The sequence below is a fragment of the Bemisia tabaci genome, chromosome 2 (assembly GCF_918797505.1).
Source record: "Bemisia tabaci chromosome 2, PGI_BMITA_v3".
Classification (NCBI taxonomy): Eukaryota; Metazoa; Arthropoda; class Insecta; order Hemiptera; family Aleyrodidae; genus Bemisia; species Bemisia tabaci.
In genome coordinates this window covers 58041427-58055301 of record NC_092794.1, presented here as the reverse complement: position 1 = coordinate 58055301, position 13875 = coordinate 58041427, and the positions used below count along the sequence as shown (strand labels likewise).

At 35.4% G+C, this 13875-nt stretch overlaps 1 protein-coding gene across 1 annotated transcript; it reads right to left on the bottom strand.

Moving 5' to 3' along the window:
* Positions 1-932: 932 nt before the first annotated feature.
* loj (p24 family member logjam) lies at positions 933-12005 on the bottom strand. Its single transcript, XM_019040879.2, has 4 exons — positions 11550-12005; positions 10349-10545; positions 9743-9809; positions 933-8005 (listed from the first exon to the last, which is right to left on the bottom strand). Exons 1-4 carry the CDS (start codon positions 11736-11738, stop codon positions 7784-7786), a joined length of 675 nt encoding a protein of 224 aa, XP_018896424.2. The 5' UTR covers positions 11739-12005; the 3' UTR covers positions 933-7783.
* Positions 12006-13875: the final 1870 nt, after the last annotated feature.

Here is a 13875-nt window from a genome sequence, read left to right as displayed (position 1 = left end):
AAAATGAGCTTAAGCGTTCGACCCTCTCAGAAAGTTACCACAAGAAGAATTATTTTCTAAAATGGCTGATATGTCTCAATTCATATCGATGGCTAAATATGGACAAGGCGTATTCCAATTGGAATGTTTAAAACTCTACGATTACATTTTATTTTCCCCAAGGATGACAACTAATCAAGATGCTTCCTTGCAATATTCTTTTATTTTTTTTTTAGAATAAAGAAAAGTAACTTCGCCAAAAAATTTGAAAGAAACCGTTAAAGTAAAATAATAATACTGAGCGGAAACTTGCAATGTTGGATCTGAATTACGCACTTTACTTTAGCCATAGATATACATTACTTTAAAAAATGTCACGTAACGTCATTGACCACAAAACTATCTAATTTCAACTCATACTGTCCAAGAAAATTTTAAAAAATGGGAAACTATAAGTGTGGCCATCTACAGAGAATAGGGCCTTAGAGTGCTAAACCTTAAATTTAAGTTCATGACAGAGCAGAAAGGCGTAGTCAAGATTTGAGATGAAAAATTTTAAACGAAATTAGAGCTATAGCATTTAAAGGTTATTGCTGTTCAAAAAAAAACATAGTTGTGAGAGGAAGCTATTTAAAACCATAGAGTCTGCCATAATCAAGATATACATTGCCAGACTAAAATGAAACTTAATGTCTTCACTTGAAGTTGATTAAACTGCTCCCAACTTATTCTTGAGGATACGAAAGTGGAATTTCCATTGAAATCTCCAAATCTACTTTTTTGACCAGCCTCAACAAAGATCGTTTCAATAAAAATTTAGTGCTCTGTGGACCAGGGTCCTTTTCCCCATGTATCTATATGAACGTATGAAAAATCTTTAGAGCGTAAATTAACTTCAAGCAAAGCTTCAACTCTCGTTGACACTGCAGCGATTTTAAAGAAGAACAAGACAATTTTATAATCAAAAGTGTGTAATTTAAAAACAAATTTTAATAGAAAAATATTTTAAAAATTGTACAACCCTAGTTTTACAAACTAAAGCCCTCTAATGATTAAAGTAAAGATATTATTAACAGTTGAATAAAATGCTAATACTTATTTAACAAAAATAGAACAATATTTTTTTCTTTAATAACAAGGGATGATGTTTGATCACATGAAAAGGGTACCAAGAAGAAGTTCTTGCACCTATGAGGCAATCATCTAGGTAGTTTGATTTTTCTTTCAAAAATTCTGTTAATTTATGCTTTCTTTACATAAACTCAACACAACACTTTAATCAACGAACACGCACACAGAATTACTTCTCTTAAATTATAGAGACGATTTGAAGGCTGCTAATCTAAATCAGGTCATAGGCGGCTCTTGGAACAAACTAAATTCCAAGAAGGCGCACCATCATAGTGTCAGTGTTGTAAGTACTAAAAAAAAAAGAACAGTAGTTTCTTAACCATCACGTAAGGTACATTCAAAGCACCATGTTTAAATACATTTTCATGCTGATATTTAAATTTAGGTTTTTAAAAAAAAATTGCACAAATTTATACTTCGGTAAAATAATGACGATTTACCAAACAGTGACAGTACTGATGTAAAGCAATGTTTAGTTGGGTTAGTTATATTTATAAGGATAGCTCAGAGAAATTATACAGTCTACAATCTGTTGACAAAAATATTTAAAAAGAAAGACATCAAAGCCTGAATACTTTTTATACATTAAGTGTTGAGCTTAATTTCAAGTTCAAATTCTAGAGCGAAACCAAAAATCAATGTCTCGAAATAATACATTTATGATCACCATTCTTACGGGTCCACTTAGCTGGTGCATGGCTGGATTTCTAGATAAATGGGTACCTACATCCCACTTTTTTTTCTCTTTTTTTTCCAATTTTTAATTTTTTTAATCTTCTCAAAATAGGGGGCCGAGGAATGTAAACTGTTCTGCCTCACATCACAGTCCAAAATTTTGAAAAGTTTCAAAAACTAATTTTTACCTGCGGTGAGGGAGAAAATGAAACTAGCTACTGGTCAATCATTTCAGGAAATGTTCGAAAATGAATTCTTAAACCTACCAACTGTAATTTTTTTTTATGTTATCGATTTATTTTACAGCAAAGGAACAACCCCAGCTCATTTCCAACAAGGGCTAAAAATTTTTGGCACCAACTGATATCAAAAGTTGACAGGAACTGTTAGATAATCAGGAGCAGCCTTTTCCCTGCTTCTGAAAGGTGAGGGTGCTACGAGATTCAACACTCAAAGTACATATGGCTTGAGTCTTCTTTCGGAGATGGACAAAAGATTTGATAATTCTCTTTCCCTGACTTTTCTCCAATTCTTAAAAAGGGTGCACATATTAACTAGAAAAAAGTCAATTCTACTAATTTAGAGCGTCCATCATACAGAGTCGCTTAAAACAAGTCATAAATTAAAGGGAAAGAATCATACAACTCAGTGCCTAATTTTTCATCATAATTCCACCAATAAATTAACAATAATGTACAAAAATTAACAACTTAAAGTAAAATTATGACGCTCTCCTGTCAAAAAGAGCAGTTGGAGAAACAGTTATGTTTCAAGCCACAGTCAATGCAATTGAGAGCTGACTTCTCACTTCACCAGGATCCATGCGCTTGAAAACGAGGGATGCTGCCGTGTGAATTGAATGAGGAAAATTAGGCCTGCTGGCCAAATATGGCTTCTAAAATTTTCAGGCGAAGTTTGAACAGAGGAAACTGCTACAACAAGTGTATCGACTGAGAAATGACTGAAAACATGAGAGTCTTATTCCTGTGGTTTATGGTCGAAGAAAAGAAATTGAGAGGTAACAGCACATTTACTCTCCTAACTTACAGGCAAAAATCTTTTTTAAGGGCCGTTCAAGTATTACGTAAGCTCCTTGAAGGGAGAGGGGGGCAAGCCCAGTCTTAAATGCATGCAAATCCCCTTTTCTAAAAAAAAATCGTATTTTTCGATAAAAATCAGTTTTTAAAATATGTTTCACGTTTTCTCCATTATTTTCTAAAAAATTAGGGAAAGGGGAAGAGTCTGAAATGATTAAGAAAGGATTTGGGGAGTTTTTCGACAGGTGCCTCACAACGGGGAAAGTGGGTAAAAAAGACCACCAAAATGCCTTGCATAATACTTGAATGGCCCCCTGTTAAGATTATCACCAGAATAATCAAAATTAGTTCCAGCAGGAAGATAACATTCTTATAGGTAGGATTTAACAATGAAAACACGAAATACTCAAACTGGTCTTTGGGCTGATATCTTTCCACTTGGAACACAAAGCAAACATCTAAAGAAAAAAAAATCGGTCTTTTAGATTACTGATGTGTAGCTATCCTCCAAGGATAGGAACGATTCATATTGGAGCAAAAAATCAAAATTTATTCTATCTGAGAATCTTTAGATATGTCTGCAGATGTTTTTAGGCACATGACCAGCTGGGAGTCATGTATCGATAGGTTCTTTAAAAAATGTGTTCATTAAATAACTTAATACGGAGTAATGATTTAAAAATGATGAAAGAATTGTCTGCTGTCCTATTTTGCTTTAAATAATAAATTCATGGATACATTCATGAGAGATAAGTAGATACTTATAAAACACACATTTTTGAGTATTTCAATTAAAACTTGAGGAAGGGAGTAATATTGTAGAGTAAAACAATGTAATACTGCCGTGAAAAAAATTTAGAAGAGAAACAACATTAGGGCAGAAAGGAAAAATTCATCGACATGGCATGTGATACACTTGGGGGAAAAGGGACTCAAGGTGGGATGACGAATTTTCCAGGATGGCAAAATACAGTTTCGGTCTGAATTATAACTTTTCAGTTTTGATACTAATTGATTTCTACATATCTCTGGAGAACGTATGCAAGATTTTATGTTGAAACCTGCATTTTTAACAAAATAATAAGCATTTAAAGAGGAGGCAATGGGCAACTGCACAAGGACTCCATCTCTACTTGGCTAAGCGGCTGTTATCAAATGCTTGCACAAAAGCAATGTTACACTTTCATTTTATCAAATATAAAACTATATATTTTAATTAGAGTTCATTGTTCGATATTGAATTTATGGCAAAGACAGTTTTATTCATTTTTAATGATAAAGAAGCCAAATTCCCTGAGATAAATTATTTCATAACTTTCATCGAGTTTTTCTCGAAATCACATTCATATGTTCATAAACTTCGAAATGCTCTGGAAAAGTCAATTTGTGGATTTATCTTCTTTTTTCTGTTGCAAGTGATTCAGAATCAACACCTAGATACGAAAATGTAGTTACCTATCTCAATTTTTATGTTTTTCATCCAAGTCCCCTATTTCTTCGGTGCATCACAAAACATGTAGTCAAGTCTGATATGGGGCATGGGTGAAAGGAAAAAGTTATGACGCACAAGACATAATTTACCACTGAACTAATTTCAATTCGATGGAGAGGCTATAGAAAGAGCGAAAAAACAAATTATATTTACATTTATGATTCACGGTTTTGATCGAAAAAACTTTCATAAACCAAGTACAGTAATGAGAATTTGTTTGAGGTAGAGAATAGTCATGACCTCTCGGTCACATTGTTCGAAAATTATCTAGCCTTTGATGTTGAAAGGAAAATATGCAAAGAAATAAATGAGCATGAAAATATCATGGAAAACTCTGACTGATAAACTAATGTTTTCAGATCTGTATCTTGATATAGGACCTTCCAAATTAAAATCATAATTCTAGCAGGATGAACGTGGATTGTTCAGAACACACTGGTGGCAGCAGCAAGGAAGAGTGCTTGTTTTATACTTCAATTTGAACTCAAATTTAAAATAAACGATCATTCCCTTTTAGAGAAAAAAAAATTGAGGTACCGATAAAGCAGTTCTAAGTAATACTGATGCTGTATGTTGTTTAAAAATAAGTAAACTGCATTACCTACTTTTTGACGAAAAAAAATATCAAAGCCTAGACAAATTCCCTCCAGTTTGTGATTACAATATTCTGGAATTGAGCGTACAGACAAATTGATAGATCATTACTAGTAATACTGATCAAGGCTCGGAAACCTACGTACAAAAAACTTTGTATGTGGGGTCTCTAGAGCTGTTGTAATTAATGGTAAAACTAAAAAAAATACTTCAACATTTCCACTCTTGTTTACTGTACATTTCAATAGACACCAACTTCATAACAGTTTTAAATTAAGTTTTTAGGCAACTGAGGAAGAGTCATGAGAAATGTCAGAAATTAAACTTGATAGCTTTCCTGATTAATATTAAATGGGTCAAAACGTTTGCAATATTGCAAATGTAGATGCAAGTTTTTCTCATTTCACTGTCAAAATGATTCTCGAATTAGTTGTAGGAAAGAACTGCTGAGGATTCAATGGATGGCAATGATGGAGGGAGGAAAAAATTCATCACGGATGAATTGAAAATTATTACCCGCTCAAAGAGAAACTACTGTAATGTTGAAATGAACAAGTTTGCATTTTATGCGTTGAAAGATTTTTTATACAGTAAAAAGTTAAATTTTCTTCACCAGCATGAACATGATTCTGCAAAAAGGAACTAGGAACCGCTGTATGACCTGAAGCTTCTGCGTTCAAGCCATACATTATAGTGTTTTGCTTCAATATACCTAGTCACACTTAATATCTTACGCCAAGACAATCTCAGCTCCTAGCAGGGAAGCCTCATATATTATTTTGACCAAAAAGCTCGAACACCAATATAATAGATACAATTGATTACATTCATTCTAAATTTTAGTTCAAAAGCATAAAACTCATCCACCCATGGAATTTTATCTCATATCGAAAGCTTAGAGCAAAAGGATCATGACCAACATTTTTGGAAAAATAGGATTATTCATATGCTATGGAGGGACTCCGTACATATGAAAAAATTCTGCGGTGATATCTACTGCTTAATATCTCCAAACAGCAAAAATGAAATTACAATCTCTGCTCTAGGCTACTAATATGCTGGAAAAACTAAGGGAAAAAATACCTCTTGGTCCTTAACCTATTCCTGAGAAATACTGGTGCACTTCTCACGTGAACTCAAAAATAAATGCAAATAGGAAACCTATCTTTCATAAAATGTTGAACAACAAATAAAGTAAGACTAATGGTTAAAAAATTGGCTCGGTTTAACAAAATAAAGAATATTTAGAACCCTGAAACACTTCAAATAATCTTGATCCCTCAAAACAACTACCCACTATACATAACTACAACTTCCTTAAATGCACAAAAAATTGTGGTAAAAAATAAAAAATTGGCTGTTTAATAAAAATAATGTTAACTTAAAACCATGGAAAGGTTCAAATCATCCTCAGCCTTAGAATAAAATACCAATAAAAGGAATCCTAAAATTCTACAATGCAGTGATCTGGCAACTTCCCTGTGAAAAAATCATGGAAATGCTACACAAGTTGAATAAAACATTTAAAAATATCTCCTAATCAAGAACTTAAAAGAGAGCTTCTAAAAAATTTAAGATCACAATTCCTGTGGCCGTTACGTCAACTTTTCTCAGTTACAGATTACCATTAATCTTGAAAATGGTAAAAAGGAGTTAGAAATAGAACATACACGAGACACCAAGAAAAAAGGAGAATTACTTAAGTACTTAACTTAAAAGTGCATGGAAGATCATTGTGCAAGTTTCTGTTGTTTCACCAACACTAATCATTTTACAAGAATTGAAATGAGAAAGTTAAAAAATGAGTAAACATTGATGAATATTAGTTGTTAATTGAGGGAGAAACATAAATAAATTGGACATTTGATTTGATTAATAATTGAAGAAAAGAGAATCTCTATGTCAACAATGGACTCTGTTGGGGTCTCAATGATTGAAACCTGAATGAGTTCTGAATGTATCGTCAAAAAGTTATCATAAAGAATGCTTGTGGTTAAAGAGCATAGCAGGGTGATCCAAAAGTCCCACACCACTGGTATCAGGCGTCTTACTTGTGACTTTTGTTCAAATTGGACGTATTTCTGTAAAACAGAACTATGTGCATTATGACATCAGCCCTGTTATGCACATATTTTTATGGGTCTCAGGGCTCATGGCTTCATGCGCATAGTTCCGTTTGATAGAAATACGTCCAATTAAGATGTAGACTTGAAATTTTGTGAGTGCTCGTAACTCAAAGGAAACAGCTTTTGGGAACCTCCAAAATTTTAAAGGAACCACTCTGATAAGGAGCAAGAACTCTAGGGGTTATAGAGGTGGTGCAGGACTTTTGGATAACCTTGTACAATGGGGCTGTTCGCCCAATGTTTCTTGGACTCATTTTTAGAAAACAGGTATAAAATGAGAATCCTTACAGTTCTTTTTCTTTTATTTATAAAAATTTAGCTGAGAAAATTAATGTCAAAATCACCAAAAATCCAACTCAATTTCAAATTTATAAATATTGGGCCGACAGAATCTTGGATAATGTAGCAACCCCATTGTTTTAAAAATCATACCATCATTAATGAGTAAAAGACAAGCAAAGGAGGGCTTCTTTTTCAAAATAATGATAAAAAGCTGAAAGCCTCAGCTATAAATTGAGGAGAAAATTTCTCATTGTGTGGGAGACATGCTTTTGATATCATAATAATCTTAATACCCTGATTTGCCTTTTTGCAAACAGCTTTATAGAGTATTCTCCAGCAAAGTTTGCTTTAAAAACGTTGGTTTCTCATGAGGAAGAAAAAAAAGGGGCTGGCAATTTCTCCCTTTGGAGAAAGACAAAAAATTTTTTGCCATGCATGAGGATGAAATCACGAAGAAAAGTTGTTCCTTAAACTCTTGGCCGAGAATTTTTAATATCGAATAATTTTCTTACAAAATATACCTGAACCACAGTTGTTCCAATGATGACGACTATTTGAAACAATGACCAACGTTGCACATATCTCAAATTATCTTCCACCATGATTTTGTCTCTAGTTTCATGACTTTTGGTTCGGTGTTGGAAATGTATCATGTCATTGATATTTCGCTCTACATTCATCACCCGACTCTGCAAAAATACAGAAAAAAGGCACTGTAAAAAAGACTGATAGAGAATGCAGTATTAACTGAAATTGTGAACTGCATTAAATTGCGGAGCAGAATAATATGATGAGGATGCAAATGAATTACATAAGTAAGAAAAGAATACTTGATTGCAAAAATACCATCTCTCGATCTGAACGATTTAAGAGTGAAACCATTTTCCATCATAATACAAGAATAAAGTCTTGGAGGCTCATCTGAGATAGAATGGATGCTCTAATTATTGTATGTGTGAAATTTCAATCAAAGGGAGAAAAATCACCGTCTCGCAACAACTAAAGAGCTGATTCCTGGGATTTTCATTTGGTCATTGTTTTCTTCACAGTAATTCAACAAGAGAACTTCTACTTAAAAATACATCTCATCTATTGGTCCGACTCCATGTTGGAGAGAATAATTTTTGCTGATAATCCCTTTAAAAAAAAAAATCTTTGGGTGTGGAAAGGGAGAGGAGCACATATGTATTACTTAATTTTAGCTTTTGTAGGCGATTAGTAAATAACAGGGGCCTTGAAACTTCTCAACTACAAAACTAGCGAATCGAATTGGTTGCATGCACAGATGGAAAGGCTCCAAAAAGAAGTTTTAAAAATAACAGGGCCAATTCAAATTAGAGATTTTAACAATTCATTAACTAAATTTAAAAAAAAAAAAAAAAAAAAAAAAAAAAAAAAAAACCACTTGACAGGATGGCAAAAGAAGGTTTTTAGACTGGAAAAGGCAGTTGGAAAAATGGGAAGGCTGAGAATTCTTTGCATCTCTGCAAAACAGTGAACTCAAATCGTCTTCAGGATTCATCAAACTGTTGAGAGCCTCTATTTGATGCGGGATCACTCATTGAAGGAAATCTGAACTTCTTGATACTTGCGTATCTTTCACAGCATTTACCTTTTAAATAGTTTCATGCAGTAAGATATAAGATGAGTCTCTCATGAGCTTACCATAGGTATTAGAAAAACTTTTAAGAAAAAGTTTATCCTATCTTTGAATTTAGTGGGTTTTTTTTTCATGAAAATTTTCATTGTAAAAGAGTTCATTTTCCTTTAGGAAAACAGTTCTCTAGACACTTAATTTGTAAATACATCCACTGATTGCACAACTCAAAGGAAATGAGTAAGTTGAAAAGGAAATGAAAAAGGCAACTTTTAAGGTTTTTCTTCTTCCTTTTTTTTAAGTTTGTTTCATGATTTACTAGGTATTTGTAAATGGATTGTTCTGGTAGAAAATAGTAAATTGAAATAGCAATAATTATCTCTTTGCATAGCGACTGTCACTGGATCTTATTTAATTTTACAAAGATGCTTTCAATTCATTTAATGATCAATAGTAAAAATTACACCGTTTTCTAATTTTTGGTTTACTCTGGCTTTGTCTTTGCTGTAGAGTAGTGCGGACCCAGTACTATTCTGCCATCCTGTTCCTTGAAAATTTTGACACCATTTGATGTCATGGTTTGTCTGGAGCTGCTTTATATGAGAGGCCAGCATAATTAAACAGCTATGTGACCAGGAAGGCTTTGAGCAAACTATTGGAGTCATAAAACATATTGTTTTTTATCAATATATCGACAATGCAGATCTGAAGGAGTGAAGGAGGCACTTCCCACTGGTCATGATGACGCTTTAAAAATAAATTAAATTTTTGTTTCTTAGATGATTTCAAATTTCTTACAAGGAGAAAAAAATTAAAGGATGAGACTTACAGTGAAATTATCAACACCTAGATTCATGTCTTCGACTTCTTTGTTATAATTCTCCCACTGATCATACCTGCAAACACATAGGAGAAACTGATTGAATAAACTGCCTTGTCCTATTTTGGTACTCTACCATTTGTACTTCTGTAGACAGTGGTTCGTTTCAGATCCACCAGCCACCAACTTTGAAGGAAGGCTCCCAATGTAGTTTCTTGGCAAGTTTGACGATTCAGACATTGGAGTCTCTCTCTTCCCTTGCACGCTTGCATTCCTATTTTCTCAAATCAAGATGTAAATTCTCATTTCATAATCACTCTTTACCCAATTGTGATGTTTGTTTTTTTTTTGTAAGTTAGTTAGGTTTGTTTCCCCCTTCTTTGATTTTATTTTGAGGTTTTGAGAGATGGTTTTGAACATGAAAAATTCCTCAATGCCTTATGCAGAGACTGACATTTCGAACAATTAGAACTTCATTATTTAACTTTAAAAGAGAATGTATTCTACCCAGCATGCACTGTTTCAAATTTGAGTATCCACTTTGAATATATGTATTGAATTTCAGTCTCTCAGGGCAGTATGATGATTTCACAAAAATTCATGAAAAATGCATACCTGATGACAGTAAGGTAAAGATTGACTAATTTTGAAGCAAATCGTGAGAATTGATTGTCTATACAGACACTGTAGTAGCCACCGGTCGCAGAAGTATCTTGATAATCAGAGCTTGCTTTCCATTGATACGGGTGAACTATTACACCTGCTGGGTTACGAACTGCAAAACCGGCCATTCCATCTCCCCCTCTTAAAACCTAAAAATGAGACATGGTAACGTATTGAGTGAGTGATGAGTTTACATACTTGTAAATATGATCATTATGCTAAAAGCTCTAAATATAGGAGCTTTAATATATTAAGTTGTGTATCTCAGCAGTTCTGCTACCTACAATGATTTTCCAGGGAACAGAGACTTTTAGACCAGTTGTGATCCTGCCTGGTTGGTCGCTAAAAAAAGCGGGATTGTGAAAACAAATTCCTGAAGATGGGAGGATTGCGAAAAGAGATCTTTCAAAATAATGGGAAGAGCAGCTTACTTGACAGTGTAAGTCCATGATCACATAACTCAGTTTTCGACGTTGCAGACTTCCTGTCTTACTTTATTTTTTAAGCAGAAAACGGCTCAACGCGCAATTCTTAAAAACTGCCATGATTTTCTTCTCTGTGCGAAACAAATTCTGCATCAACTTCAAGGAATGATGTCAATTCGTTCTCCTTTAAAAAAATAACATAGAGTCAGAGATTTTCAGACACCGCAAACGAGTTATGTGATTGCCAATCTACACCGTGGTTGCTTCAATATTTCAGTATTCACTACACTCCTACGGATGCCCAGCAAATTGCTTGGTGCAATGCTTGGTTCACAATACTACTGCTGTGATAGTGAAGAGAGCAGTAAATGCATATCTGTATGAGCCATGAACAGCACATGCTTTTATGTGTCTCGAAGTTCATCCCAGCATGCGCTTACTGCTCTCTTCGCTATGACGGCAGACTAGGGCTTCTAATGGTCAAAATGCCTTGGGAGTTCACAGGCTCATTTTAAACAGACATATTGATCAACATGAAAACATTCCTAGCGTTCTCTGAAAGTTAGGAAACTCGGTCAACTATACTGTCGGAGAAAATCATGTGGTTATAAAATCTACCAACAGTCGGGGCAAATTGTCTATTGCACTTATAAGACTTGTTTACCAGACATAAACAGTGCATGACAGCAGAAAAACTAAAATAATCTAAACTAAATAGTCTGACTTACCTGGAAGCTGACATAAAAAGTGGCTCCCGGATTAACATATTGGAAGTAACAATCCTCTTTTCCAGGATCGACATGTACTTTGTAGTCCATCGCAACTGCAGGAAGATTTTCATACCATGGAACTGTTGTTTCACAATACACCAGCACGAAATACAAGAACAGCAAGACGAACGTGGCAATTAAAGTCATGCTGGACAGAAAACCGACACTGCCAATGATCTGTGCTCTTCAGTGGGAATTTCAGCGGTTGGGATTCTATTTGGCATGCAACCTGGCGGTAAAATTTTTCTGATATTTGCTTGCGTACTTAGGAAAAGGCGTAATTGAATTAGAATATTAATAAGATGATAAAAAAAAACTTATGGAAATGATACAAGATTATTCAACCAGACAAATTGTTCCAGTTCAATTCACGAAACTCTGTTTGTTTACATTCAGGAATGCTCTCATGGCACTCACCATCAGCTGGCAGCCAATCACATTCCTCTAAATTAGAAATTCGACAGATGTTGCCTAACTGACGTGGCAGATATGTACAGTATGTACTCTGCATGCTGTCTAGACGTCTAGACAATGTATGAGACCGAGTGACGTCATTTCAAGGAGCAGTAACTGCCCCCCCCCCTCCCACCATCATTTGACATGCAAGGATTTTTTGACAAATTACTCCGCCCCCCCCCCCCCTTCTCAAGTACCTTCCAACCAAATTTTCCTCCCCTCTTGCTATTTTTGCTTAATTAGCACCACTAATGGAGAAAGTTTTGGGGAACTGTTGCCAAGGAGAATAGCGGTAAATTTCCGAATTTTCGGGCTATCTACGTTAGGAGAGGCTGTCCATAAATAAATTACAGACAATCCACCCCCCCCCCCCCCCACCCACCACCAACGTGGAAAATGTGGTGTATTTGCCCCAGGGCCGGATTAAGGGGGTGGCCACATGGGCCGCGACCCATGGCGGCAAATCTAAGGGGCGGCAAAAATTTGCAATTTTTTAAAGTATAGGTATAAAAAAAAGTCGGATTTATAAAAACAAAATTACAAACGAGAAAAGGCGACAAAATCTCTCATTTCCTGAGAGTATAGTAATTTCTAATTTTGTCGTCTCTTAGTGATACAAGAGACAGGACATTCAATAAGTCGAGTTAAGAGAGAGACCAAACACGCAATTTGGCCTGGAACGGCGCGACTTGCGTAGAGAGAAATGATGAGGACTTGAGATGAAAAGGAGAAGCCCTCGGCGCGGCGATCGGCATGTAACACATATTAGCGCGTACAAGACTGCACGAATACTTCACGCATTGCGCCAAACACAGTGCGGTCAGCTTGAAACGCATAGCGCCTACAAGACTGCGTGAATACTACACGCATTGCGTCCAACACGGTGCGGTCTGCGCGGCGCGGCGGCGGCGGAAGTTAAAATCATTGAGCCACATTTATGTTTGTTCTTTCATAATTTTTTCGTTCATTTCTTATGAATGGAAGGCCTTATCCACACAGAGATAGGTTTACGGAACTTAACTTTCGCGCAAAGTTTCGTGAACTTTTGCTGGTACCTAGTGTTGACAGGGCTTTCCCAAAAAATGTGTTCAACACGAGTAAATGAATCTTATGCACCCCTCCCCCTCCGGCACGTTCACTTGATGGTTTTTATTGATGTTTCAAAACAAATGAGAAGGGGGCGGCAAGTAGGTGAATCCGGCCCTGATCTACCCATCGTACGTATCATAGCATATAGGCGGACTGGTGTTTTCTCGGATACTTATATTTAAACCGTGGCCAATCAGGGAGAGCGTTTTTCGGGGTCTCACACCTTCATAAATTGGCCATGGGACGAAATAGCAATTACAGATGAAAAAATGAAGCATATTTTCCTACCAGTTTCCCTACTAGCATTTTCATACAGATAGCGGTAAGGCGCTTATTACAAAAAAAAATGAAGATATTTTAAATTTATTTTTGTGCCACAAGTTGGCAACCGAGACTTACATTTAGAGAGGCAAATATACTGAGAATGTAGGTTTTGATTTAGAAAAGTTCTCATGCTTTCCCCAGATTTGTCTAACGTCTAATTATCTTCCGAATTTCCAATATAACCGTCTAGCAGTGCCGGGTGAAGGATGGTGCATCAAGACTCAGGAGCGACTGCACTTGGCGCCATCACAACAGGTGTGCTAGAATGAGAATGAGAGAATAAAAAAATGATAGGAACAAGTGGAATTGGAAATACTAAGACGAAACGAAGGATACGGATGTTGAGAGCCAAAAAAAAAAAAAAAAAAAAAAAATGGAAGAAAGAGCGAGTTAAAAGTTCTAAAAGACCTCAAAG

Excerpts from the sequence above, each read along its gene's own strand:
- loj (XM_019040879.2), bottom strand. The coding sequence starts at position 11,738 with ATGACTTTAATTGCCACGTTCGTCTTGCTGTTCTTGTATTTCGTGCTG. Across the intron at positions 10,546-11,549 it reads CTTTTTATGTCAGCTTCCAG|GTTTTAAGAGGGGGAGATGG; the intron begins GTAAGTCAGACT and ends TCTCATTTTTAG. Across the intron at positions 8,006-9,742 it reads TAGGTGTTGATAATTTCACT|AGTCGGGTGATGAATGTAGA; the intron begins GTAAGTCTCATC and ends GTATTTTTGCAG.